At 45.2% G+C, this 13,272-nt stretch overlaps 1 protein-coding gene across 13 annotated transcripts in view; it reads left to right on the forward strand.

Annotated features, from left to right (window-relative positions):
- The window catches only part of LOC137330224 (PDZ and LIM domain protein 5-like), a 274,221-nt gene that overhangs the window by 177,368 nt on the left and 83,581 nt on the right, over nt 1–13,272 (forward strand). For all 13 annotated transcript variants that reach the window (XM_067994479.1, XM_067994476.1, XM_067994482.1 and 10 more), the window contains exon 4: nt 9,538–9,580. In XM_067994479.1, coding sequence (XP_067850580.1) covers nt 9,538–9,580 — 43 coding nt within the window. The remainder of the gene's footprint in view (nt 1–9,537; nt 9,581–13,272) is intronic.

Here is a 13,272-nt window from a genome sequence, read left to right on the forward strand (position 1 = left end):
CTCTTGCAAGCGAAATCCTTTTGAATATAAAGTACTTTGCCCTGACCCCTCCCTTTAGTGTTACTGATGACTTGGGACTCTATTAATCCAGTGGAGAATTGGACGTTAATTAACATAATTGAGAAATCCAGACTGGTACAGTTTCGTGCTCCATTTTCTTCATGGATTAAGACCAACACACTGCCACTGGTTATCTTGTTTTCTAATGTGCAGAATTTTCATCTAGAATAATAGATAGTAAGGAGGTGTTTGCAGGGGTGTAATTCAATCTTGGGATTCCAATAGTCATCTTGACAGTAGAGCTGGGTTTATTACTGGCAGAACCGTAATATTGACTCTGTTCAGTTGTAATAAAGTGCTCCCTTTTCTGGATTTGAACTGGTTTCAATTACTGCCTTCTCCACCCATTAGTTGGCGGCAATTGAAAGTAGAGATGGGATAATGTTCTCCAAAAGGTTGTGCAGTTCATTCTGGGCTGTGTGTGTGTGACGGAATAACGTGGGCGAGGAGAGCAAGGGTATGTTTTTTGTCTCTGGTTTACTGAAAAATGTACTGTTAAGTGAAAATTGCCTTGCGTGTTGGTTCTTGTTACTGAGGTTGGGTTGAAGCTGTGCTCGCCTATACTGCATGTCTTGGTAGGTGTGTGTGCACTTCACACCGTTGCCTAGGTCTGTAGATACTACCGATTTCACAAGTTTGGAGCGAGGCGAGTTGAAAGCTGAATTGTAATTGTGTGAACTTCAATTGTTCTGCCCTGGACCCCCTTAATTTCGAAGACTACCATCCATCCTCAATGTCAGGGTGTCTTGGTATGCCCCACTTATCTGCTCCTCCCTTAAGAGCAGAGGAGAAAATGGCCACCAAGACAGAGAACGTTTACCTTCCCCCACTCCCTCTGTAAATTGCGAAATTAAGTCAACTTGCAGAAAAAAGTAAACTTTTAAGATTTTCTGAGAAATTGGAACTCAGCCGATCGCACAGTTGCCAAGAGAAGCAATAGTGCTGTTTTTCTTGGGTTTACCATGTGGGAACATGGGATTAAAATTAACGTTTTATTAATTCATTGTTAACCTTGAAATATAGATCGCACTCTATCTTTGTATCGCCCTGCCGGTTCAGAGTGAGGAAGCTGCTACAACCAGCAGAATCAAAGACTGGAATAAAGCCTGTTTTGTAGAATCTCTCAGCATAGAAGGAGACCTTTCAGCCCATCATGCCTGTGCTGGCTCTTTTGAAAGACGTTTCCAATTAGTCCTACTTTTTTCCCCACAGCCCTCCAAATTTTTCCTTTTTTTTCAAGTATTTATTCAATTCTCTTTTGAAAGTCACGATTGAATGTGCTTCCCCCGTGCTTTCAGGCAGTGCATTCCAGGTCATAACAACTAATCTCTCTAATATTTTTGGTTGGTGTCCAGTAGGGATTAGACATGCACTTAAATATAGAGTAGGAACACCAGAAAAAAAGTAAAAATTCATTTTATATTTTTTGTGCTATTTTCAGCATTTGAAATTTTAAGCGAAGGAAGTGCCGTTCTGTGGGCGTTCTAGCACCATCTTATACCCGAGTCTTAAGCAACTGATAATCCAAAAAGTAAACTCCTAAGGCTGTTAAAAGGACCTAGAGTTGGAAAATAACGAACTCTGACCACAGTTCCAAATTTTAATGTGCTGTGATTTTGAAATCTTATGACACATGGTTTGTGATCCGCTTTCATTAAAAGAATGCAAGGCATTTTTAAAGAAAATGTTAAACTGTCTCCAACAAAATCCTCGTGAAACCCAATGTTTGTGACCATGTTTGTTGAAGGAATTTTTGAAATGTGTCCCGACGCCAGATGGGAACCAAAAATCTATATATCGAGACTGTTCCCAGCTAAAAAGAAAAATTTGATTTTCTTAAAGGACATGAAATTGTATCTGTGGATTTCACTGTCTTTTATGGCCCCTTTAACGTCCACCAGGAGCATGTTCCACTGTGGATGAGGAACTAACTATTCCAGTGGCGTTTACTGCAGGGCTAAACATTTGTGAAATGATTCACAATTTCCAGATGCATAGACACTCTCTTTTTTGAGTCTTTCAACCAGAGTAAAGCCTTTTGGCACCTCTTGATGGTTTTAATCTGCGGTTGATTTAATAAAAGCATCAATTTAATGCATTTAAGGGGCAGCTGGATAAGTGCATGAGGGAGAAAGGAATAGCAGGATATGCTGATAGGGTTAGATGCAGGGGCTGGTGTGGAGCATAAACGCCGGCATGGACCAATTGGGCCGAATGGCCTGTTTCTGTGCTGTAAATTCGATGCAATTTCCCGACTTGCTGTAGTGTTTTTTTTTCGGTTGACTGTTAGTGAGTGGCTATTTAATAAGTACCTGTTCCATGTCAGAAATGTGTTTTTTTCAGCTAGTTCTTCAAATCTTAAAGATTTGGGTGTGTAGCTGGGTGTGTCGAATTGGCTTGGACTTGGCTGCTGCTTTCGCTGACGCAAAGAACTTGAGGCCTTCATGGCCATTGCTGATTTAGTACGAGTGCTAATTATGGCTCTATCACTAACGATCTGCAAATTAGAGGGTGCGGAATCATCAAAAGGTTCATTTGACTCATTATGTTTGTTTTAAACACTCCCACGCACCCCCTTCCAGAACACACCTGGGCGGTGTTGTGCTTTATTCTTGCAGTTCAGACTGAACTTGCTGTGTGGGCAGTATTGTTTCTTTTCCCCCCTCCATGGCCTCGCCCCTCCCTATCTCCCTAACCTCCTTCAGCCCTGCAACCCTCAGAGATCTCCGCGCTCCTCCAGTTCTGGCCTTTTTTGCGCATCCCCGATTACCATCGCTCCAGCCTTGGACATGCATTCAGCTGCCTAGGTCCTAAGCCCTGGAATTCCCTCCCTAAACCCCTCTACCTCCCTCCTTTTTTAAGACACTCCTTTAAAACGTACCTCTTTGACCAAGCTTTTGGTCACCTGTCTCCTTATGTGGGTCGGTGTCAATTTTTTTTTGGTAACGCTCCTGTGAAGCAGGGAAGCTTCACTACGTTAAAGGTGCTATATAAATGCAAGTTGTTTTTTCCTTCTCCATTGTCAAAAGTTGGATGTGGATGAAGAGAGCCTTCAATCCCGCCTCGTCCATCCAGTAAAACCTTCCAGTCCTCCAGTTATGGAATCCAGCTGTTTCTTAAATGATCCCAGAGTTTTTTTGCCTCCATGAAGTCTACTCCAGCTGTTGAGTGTTCCTTTGCGAAGATCTTCCCAACATGAGTCCTGAATTTGCCTTGTGCCCCGTTGTCCTGCTGTCATGGTTTAATTATCATTTATTATCTCGGATCGCATTTATGGCGTCCCCTCTCCGTTGCCTTGTTCCGAGCTTCTCTCGTCTTTCCTTGTAACTCAAGATTCTGGCGATGGAGACGAGTACTGTGGCTTTTCTCTCCACCCCCTCCAAAGCTGGAATGTCTTTATGTCCATGACCACATCTGGACACAATACTTCAGATGTGGTCTGTCCAGGGCAGAATATGATTTAAGCATAATTTCTTCTGGCTTGTATTCTACTGATTTGGCTATATAGATCAGAATTCTATTTCTCTTGTTTTCTGCTCTGTAATCGAATATTTTATGTGCCAAATCTGCTAATATCCCTAGATCTCTTGCTGTGCACAAATTGGCTGCTGAGTCATAGGGCCCGATGTTAGCAGGGCTGCGGGTTCTCGGCGGGGGGGGGGGCTATCGGGCGCGTGGGTAACGCGCCCTGTGAAATTAGTGTGTGTCCCGCGCGATTGTAGCATCCAATCCACTAATTGGATCCACTTACCTGCTCCTCCGGGTTCCCCACTGCTGATCTGCGCGTCGGGCGGGCTGCGCATGCGCAGTAAGATCTGTCAGCGGGAGGTGCTCTATTTAAAGGGGCAGTCCTCCACTGACAGATGCTGCAACAAATAGCAAAAATGACAGCATGGAGCAGCCCAGGGGGAAGGCTGCTCCCAGTTCTATGATGCCTCACTCCAGGTATTAATACACGGGGTGAGGAGGAGGGGGAGGACAGAGATCCTCCTCCCGGCGTGCGGGAGGAAGCGGCCTGCCTCTGCCACCAGGAAGGCCTAGCTCGAGGTGGCAGAGGAGGTCACCAGCGTAACCAACATATCGCCCACCTGCATACAGTGCAGGAGGCGCTCCAATGACCTCAGTAGGTCAGCCAAAGTGAGTACACGTAGTCTTTCCCCTACACTCCGTCTGCCACATCACCGCCCCCACCCCACATCTCCTTCAGCACTGCCAACACTACTCTGTCACATCGCCCCTCATACCCACTCAAACCTCATCCTCATCTTACCTGCACCTACTCACCTCGCCAGTACTCATCCCACCACTACCACTCAACCCAATCCTCATACACTCTCATGGCTCTATCTCGTACTCACCCTCTCGTGCATCTCTTTCACAGTCAGCCTCACTCAACCTGCCACTACCTGTGCTGCAGCCACAGGGCATGCATCACATATGTGCAGTAGGCAGCGTAGGGCAAAAGTGTCGTGAGCATGAAGGGGATGCACAAGGGTGTTTGAGGGTTTGTCATGGTTGTTACTTATATTGAATTTCTGACCAACTCACATTACATATTATATTGGCGCCACTACTGCCATGTCTTCGCGAATCCTGTCTGGTTTGTGCAATAATGCCCGCTCCTGAGGATCACTGAGGACCCACACCTGATGCCACCCATTGTGTCACTGCAGAGTGGGTGTAGGTGTATTTGCAGGGCTCTTCTGCGCAGACGACTGGGAGACATCGGCGATGTCCCCGGCTGCACCCTGGAAGGATGCGGAGAAGAAGTTGAGGGCAGTGGTGACTTTGACGGCGACAGGTAAGAAGATGGTGCTCGGGCCAGCCAGGAGCAGCTCGGCATGAAAGAGGCTGCAGATGTCCACGACTACATGTCGAGTGACTCTGAGCCTCCGTGTGCACTGCTGCTCAGAGATCCAGGAAGCTGAGCCTCGGTCTGTGGACCCTGTGGCGAGGGTAGTGCCCTCTGCGACGCATCTCTCTCTGCGGTAGCCCTCCCTCCTGCTGTGCAGGTGGATGTGTCACAGCACTGTGTTGTGGAGCTCCACGTGTCAGAGGTGGACGGCGTGGATGGCGAGGCTGGTGATGCTGTTCGTCCTCCAAGGAGGTCATGACTGCAGCTACGGCAGCCCCCATCCGGAAGATGTACATGTGAGGGGGTCCGCAAGGTAGGTACATGTCTCCGGACCCCGGGGTAAGTGTGCAAGTTGGTGACTTTGACTGTCAGGAGGAGGGTGGTGGAGGCCAAACTTTGTCCCAAGTGACAGAGTGGCCTCCTGCAATGAGTGAGGGTCTCCCCCCCCCCCCCCCCCCCCCCCCCCCCCCCATCTGTCAAATGGGCCTTTGCAGCTGCCACAGGCTGACAGCTGCAACACGTCCATTTGACCTGGGAGTGTTTCCCCCAGTATAGGAAACAGTCCCACTTTGTTCTAAAATCCCACATAATCCCTTAATCAGGTCAGTTAATGACCTGAAATACCTAAATAAATAAACACTGTCAAGTGGCATCCCGCTGGCTTTAATTGCCTGCGGGATTCCCACCAGCAGGGGCTGCGCGCGCACGCCGGCGCATCAGCGGGGAACCCGGAAGTGCGCGGGTTCGGGGCGGGCTCCGGTACCGCGCCGGGATTCTCCGATTTTCGGAGCCCCCCCCCCCCCCTGCCAGGAACGCACCCGGTAGCGGGTGCTAAAATGCTGCCCATAGTGACTACACTTCAAAAATAAATTCATTGGCTGTGTAGAAATTTGGCATGTCTTGAGGACGTGAAAGGAGGTATATAAATGCAAGTCTTTTTTCTTTTACCTTCAGCTATTTCTACGCCATTCATGGAGTACTTGTATTTAACATTTATCCCTCAAGCACCACCACTAACACGGATTATCTGATCGTCACGATGTTTGTGGGACCTTGCTGTACGCAAATCGACTGCCGCGTTTCATAGTTACATCGAATTTACAGCACCGAAACAGTCCATTCGGCCCAACAGGTCTATGCCGGTGTTTATGCTCCACACGAGCCTCCTCCCACCTTATTTCATCTAACCCTATCACCATATCCTTCTCTTCCTTTCTGCCTCGTGCTTATCTAGCTTCCCCTTAAATGCATCTATGCTATTCGCCTCAACTACTCCTTGTGGTTGCGAGTTCCACATTCTGTATATAGTTTCCTATGTTACAACAGTGACGACACTTCAGAAGTACTTCATTGGCTGTAAAGCACTTTAGGACATCCTGAGACCGTACAACGTCCTATCGAAATGCAAGTTTGTTCGTTCTTTCATACTGTCTTCTGTGGGCCGTACTTTACACTTGTTCTAACAGACGGTGACTACCATGAGGTGCAGTTTAGTTCAGGCATGATGATGTCCTCCCTTGAAAGCTTAAGTTTAAACCCCACTAGGATTCAATCTTCAAGATGCACATTCTTCCTCTCCTGCAGTGTGATTCTATAAGATTGGAGGTGGTTAGAGATGAGATGGTGTGAGGCTGAAGGGATTTTGGGATGAGGATTTTAAATGCAATACTTGGGCAGCAGAGAGCTATTGTAGGTCAAGGTGAGAGTAATGAGCAAGAGGGCTTTAGTGCAGGACGAGGTACAAGTAGGGCTGCATTTTGGACAAGCTGGGAGTTTTTGGATGGCAGAACATGGGAGGCTGGCAAGGAGGACAAATCAAGTCAGAGTGGACAACATTATGAATAAGGGTTTGAGGCAGGCAGAGTTGTAGAAGGAAGTTGTCTGTTATTATCTACGATGTGAGGCTCGAATCTTTGCTCTGGCTCGAACAGGATGCCAAGGGTTTGCGCCATCTAGTTCAGCCTGTGCGAGTGGTTGGGGAAGGGTCTGGAATCTGTGCCAAGGGAGCAGAGATTATGGCAGGGGCCCAAAATGATGGCTTCAATTGATGGAAGTTGTGACTCATCCCCGACTTATGCAGCTTAATCTTTGCATATTTGTGGATGAGATGCCCAGCAAAATTCTTTGAGTTTAAACACAATTTAATTTGTCTGAGTGAAGAACAGAAATGCTGTTCAGTGTCCTTTTACTGTGTGTTCTCTAGAAACAGTGTCTCCTCTTGATAGTCCACAGACACGCCCAGAAAGACATGATTGCTTGAGCTTTGTGTGAAAACAATTGCGCAGCACAAAAAGACAAATAATCTTCATTTCATAAGGATCGAAGGACCATTGACCTGGAGTTTCCTCTGGGTTTGCGCCCAGAGATACCCGTAATCTGGGCGCAAAACCAATTACGTGGCTTAAAAAAATCACAGAATTTTGGATGCAAATGGGTTACCCGCATACCTACAATGCGCCCAATTCTCCCCTATCTTTTACGGCCGTCCGTCAAACCTTGCGTCCCACAACACTGGCCAAGCCCCCCAACTCTCGAATGCGAGAATCCTCCAATTGCGGTTGTTTACTGGTGTCTCAACGTTGCGACCAGATTTTCAGGCCCAGCAGCACGGATCGAAAGTCATTCTTCCGGTTTTTCAATTACAATTTAAGTTTTTTTTTTAAGAAGTTACCCTTACTGAGACCTGCTCTGTATATTCGGTTTCTTTTCATGAATTTTTATAGCGAAAGTATGTCGCATTTAAAAATTGAAAAGCCTCCCCGATTGCAAGTTCTTAAACACGCTGTGCGTGAACGATGCTTAAGACTTTTAATCTTAAGACTCGAAGACACACGCAGGTGTGGGCTTGGCATTTCCATGGGCCCCGATTGTTTACGCTGATTTGTGCCCATTTTGAGTTCGGGCGCATTCTACAGAGACTGGGAGAAGTCTGCCAATGCTCATCAGACCCCACAAAAGGTGTATGTTGATATTTGACATCAGCAAAAGGGGCGCAATTTCGGGTGTAACTTCCGGGTTGCGCCCACAGAGGAAACTTCAGGGCCTGGTCTTCTCGGTCAAAACATCTCCTGAAACGGAGTGCTACGTTTAAGTGTACTTGTGCCTACTTGGCTCCTCGTGAGTGCTCATAGTTAAGGTAAATAATGTTAAATCAATGGATTTGTATTCTTTTTTAGGAGTATGAAATCAATTGTATTTAAAACTTGCATGAGAATAACAGAGGTTGGGAGTGTATCTACGAACCTTACTCGGAACATGAGGTTTGAACCAGGGCAGCGTGAGAGTTGTATTGTCACAGCTGTTTTTTGTAGAATGAGGCGAGTCCCCGCTGAACTTGGAAGACTCTCATTCTACAGTGCTGTTAACGATGGCAAGTATTTGTTGTCTGACAGATTTTGGACTGCCGATACCTCATCTCTCCGTATCACCTGGGAACATTCCTGAACCCCTCAGTCCAAGGGGGAGATGAGGAGAAACTTTTTTAAGCAGCGAGTTATGATCTGGACCGCACTGCCTGAAAGGGTGGTGGAAGCAGATTCAATAGTAACTTTCAACAGGGAATTGGGTAAATACATGAAAAGGAAATTTATTTCAAGGCTATGGGGAAAGAGCATGGAGGAATGGGACTAATTGGTAGCTCTTTCAAAGAGACGGCACAGGCGCGATGGGCCGATTGGCCGTCTTCCATGCTGAATGATTCTATAGCTTGGCTGTTAGACATCTTATAAATTTGAAGTCAGGCAACTGCGGACTCTTAGAGGGAGAGGAACATTGAATCTTTTGTGTAAAATCTAAAATCATTTGTCACACATGGTATTCTTAGAAAATGCCGTTGCTGTAGCTAAACTCGGAATTTAATTTTGTCTTCTATTAAGTATACACATGCGAGTTACTGGCAGGTAAATGTGATTGGGGAATGTGTTGGTTTAACTTTTTTACTAAGAAAAATTTTTTTTTTTGCGTTTTTTTTAAAAAATTTTAGCAGATTCGGTGAAAACCTATTTTCCCCTCCCTCGACGTCTAACTGCCTCACCCCCCAGATCTTGCATGTATGTTCTTGAATGTCCCTAGGCACTATGAAGAGATGAGAAACTGGCAGTCCCAAATCTTGTCAGACAACAAATTCTTTCCAAAATGGCCAACAGCGACCAGAAGTTTGCAGGCTCCAGTTCACTGTTGCTTTGAAACTGGCCCACGAGGAGATACATGATACGAAGCAACTTAGTTTAATTGTAATTTCTCTCCCCTCTTGTGTGGAAATGTGTGTCCCTATGCTGGTCGCCTTTGCACTCCTCTAACGTCATGGCGGAGTTGGGGAAACATCTCGAAATGGAGCAGCAGCATGTTGGGACTTCATCGCCTCACCTGGTTTTAGATTATTTAATGTACACTTTGGCTGGGATGCTCGCAAAGGAATTCAGCCTATTAGGCGAACTATAGACTGCATGAATTTCTTATTCCCTGCTGTATATTCAGCAGCAGGAAGATGGCCATAATTTACAAGTAACAACATGGATTTATTCTTGTCGGGTTTATGAAATGGATTGATGTTGTCGCGCTTCTGCTTGTGTAGCTAATTTATCGTCAGTAATTGACGATCGTGTCTTTTTTGTGTTTTCCAGGGCCTCTTCTGCTCCAAAAACTACAGTAACAACTGTTCAAAAGGTATGTGAAGTGAGGTTACCTAGGCTTTCATGCTGGTGCCCGTTTTCCATTATTACTACCAACAAATAATCCATTCTCCATGAAGGAATGCCTCACAGGTTTGCCTTAACACCAGTCCAAAAGTTTCTATTATTCTGTATCACAATGAAGGATGGGGGAAAAAAATAGGTCATCCTAATCAGAGTTAGGATGAGTTATTTCTCGAGTGCTCAGTACTGCAATAAAATACCTTTTATTGTTTTCCAGTCTTGGCTGTTATATGCTTTTCATACAAAATTATGTGTTTAAAAAAAAATGTATAATTATACTGATGGCAGTGAATATTGTTCTGAACAATGAATTGGGAACTACTGGAGTTGGGGGAAGAAAGAATTTCCTGCTATGCATGTTGCATAAAGAAAGACTCGCATTTATATAGTGCCTTTCACGACCTCAGGACATCCAAAAGAGCTTTACAGCCAATGAAATACTTCTGAAGTGTAGTCATTGTTACAACATAGGAAACGTGGCAGCAAATTTGCGCACAGCAAGGTCCCACAATCAACAATGTGATAATGACCAGATCACCTGTTTCAGTGAAGGTATTACCTGAAACTCGCTTGTTGTTTGTGTGATTTCGTTGTGGTTCAAAACTGAGGTTGAGATTCCAAAGCAGTCCATTTCTAAACTTAGTTTTTAATGTTACCAAACCAAAAAAACATTTCCTAAAATGAAAATTTATCCAGCACTCCTATGCCAAGTGAGCAGAGCTCTGCACATCTGCAAATTTAAATGGGGAAAGAGCGGGGGGGGGGGGGGGGGGTGGGACTAATTGGGTAACTCTTTCAAGGAGTGCCCTTTTCTTGGTCAAACACCAAATTCAAGATGGTACAGTTCTCCATCCTTTGGGGCTTCCTCATGGTTTCAATGATACACTAATAGTATGTGGGACACTTGGTCAACTTCTAAACACAACATCTGAAATAGCTTTGGTTATTTCAAAGCCTAAGTGACTGAGAGGGATCTAGCTGTTGGGTTTGAGGCACAGAAGGACACTGTCAGAGCAAGAACCCTGTCCTCCTGAGATGGATTCCAAAATTTTAAATCAAGTAGGGAGTGGGGTGGGGAAGGTGCATCTTTTGTTGGGGCAAGCTCCACATGAGGGTAGCCTCCTATCTCATTCATTGGACAGGGTCCTCGGAAGCTGCCGTCCAAGTTATGGTGAATGATCCTTGGGAAATGTTCTTCGAAGGATTAGACCTTTTTGAATTATCGGGCTCTGGTCCAGAGCAAATCACTGCATCTTTAAACAAACTGATCTGCTTCACCAACATACACTTTGCTCTCAAACTTGTCAGGATGTTATATGGTTTGATTGTTATTGAGGCTTCCTTATCACCTGAGGACAACCGCACAGCTGTCTGTCTGTCTGGACTTTAGAGCCAGGATGTTTTAATTGGAAATGATTCTAGATCTTCATATCCTGTGGTTACTAAATTAAAGAATTACAATGGGAGTTAACTACTGTCTATTGTCATAAATTAAGTCTTTAACCAGTAACAGTCGAGATTGGAATCTAGGCGGGCTATCACTTTTGTGAAAAACAAAGTATATTTTGCCTCTGTGACCACTTGAGGTTTCTGACTTGTAAAGAACGTGGGTTGACCTGTATTAACATCTTCAAAGACTATTTCTTGAATTGAAATAGAGAGTTCTGGTAGAAATAGTTCAACAGCTCTTACAATAACATCCAACAATTCCCCCAACCCAAGTGTAAACACAACTGGATGTTGCCACAAGCTGTCTGTGTCAGGCTGAATTTGCCTATAATTTTCTACGGTGCTTATCAGAATCCCCTCTCCTATATAATGAGCATTAACAATGTCATACAGGCAGCATTGCAAAACAATTACAAAGTGAGCTTTATTTGATGGACCGAAATCTGTGAAGGGAATTCAGATATTTAGGAAGGAGATTAACCCTTTTTGATATTTCATTTTTATCTTTTAAAACAGAGATGTGTTTGGAGAAACACAATAAAGAAGTGATGAGTTTTTGTCACTCTTATTCGGGACTTGAAGAGATTTGGGGCATTCTGCCTCAGAATATACTCTGCGATACTACAATTAAATTGTGGAAACGCTTTTTTTTTTCCCCATTTATTTTCCACTAGTAATGGAAGTGACATGATGATGCCTGCTGTGCTTTTCGTTCCACAAGCTGCTTTAACAGCAGGATTTTGCATGGAGCAGGCTCGAGGGGCTGAATGGCCTATTCCTGTTCCTGTACACAGTTGTGAAGGCAAATGAGCCAGGAAAAATGTTTCGATTTCTCACTGAGGGGAGGGTGTTTAAGTTTAGCACAACCAATCTATCTGTAGCACTTCATTTAGGCGGCTCACCACCACCTTCTCGAGGGCAATTTGGGATGGGCAATAAATGCCGGCTTCGCCAGTGACGCCCACATCCCATGAACGAATTTTTTAAAAAAATTCGAACGGTTTTGCACGGTTGAGTATGGCTGTTTGCTGGGCACTGTGCAACTCGACACAAGTCGTTCCCTGCAACAGCAGATGGTTGGACTGTGCTGGGTTTTCCCACTGGTGTTGCTGCTTTCATCAGGAAGATCAGTTGGCCCTGTACATATGTGAAAGGGACTGCTTACCAGTGTATAGGTTAAGTGTGAAATGTTCAGTGAACATCCGGGAATGAGGATTGCGGATTAAATTGTACAGTTCAAAATCAAAGAGGAGAAAGAGCTTGCATTTATATAGCACCTTTCACGACCACAGGATGGCCCAAAGCGCTTCACAGCCAATGAAGTACTTTGCAAGTGTAGTCACTGTTATAATGTGGGGAAATGCAGCAGCCAATTTGTGCACGGCAAATCCCGCAAACGGGTATGTGATCATGATCAAATAATCTGTTTGTCAGGTTGATGGATAAAAATTGGCCAGGACACCGGGGAGAACTTCCCTGCTCTTCTTCGAAACAGTGCCATGGACTCTCTTGCATCCCCCTGAGGGGCCAGACAGGGCCTCTGTTTTACATCTCATCCGAAAATACCAGATAAACTTACATCCAATTCAACTTTGACTTTTGCTCCTTGCTAAAGGAGTTGCCACTTAAAAAGGGACAATTCACTGTTGAATCTGCAGTTCAAGTATTACATCCTTAAATGTTGTTAACCAGGCAAGTGCTGGTCAATGCTGATGACTGAACCTGTAATGCTGTGTTTTCATTACAGTTCTGCAATTTATGCCCCCGTTACAAACTCCATTCCCTAGCCACTGATTCCATCCCACTCCTCAGCCACTGTCTCAGGCTGAACTACACTGTTTGCAACCTCAACGCCCTATTAAAGTTGAGCTTCCGACCCCATATCCTGTTAATCACCAAGACCACCTACTTCCACCTCCGTAATATCGCTCGTCACCATCCCTACCTCAGCTAATCTGCTGCTGAAACCCCCATCCGTGCTTTTGTTACATAGAGTCATAGAGTTATACAGCACGGATAGAGGCCCTTCAGCCCATCGTGTCCGCGCCGGCCATCAGCCCTGTCTACTCTAATCCCATATTCCAGCATTTGGTCCGTAGCATTGTATGCTATGGCATTTCAAGTGCTCATCCAAATGCTTCTTGAATGTTGAGGGTTCCTGCCTCCACAACCCTCACAAATCGACTCTTCCAATGCTGTCCTGGCCGGCCTCCC

This window comes from Heptranchias perlo, chromosome 1 (assembly GCF_035084215.1).
Source record: "Heptranchias perlo isolate sHepPer1 chromosome 1, sHepPer1.hap1, whole genome shotgun sequence".
In the NCBI taxonomy this organism is placed as follows: Eukaryota; Metazoa; Chordata; class Chondrichthyes; order Hexanchiformes; family Hexanchidae; genus Heptranchias; species Heptranchias perlo.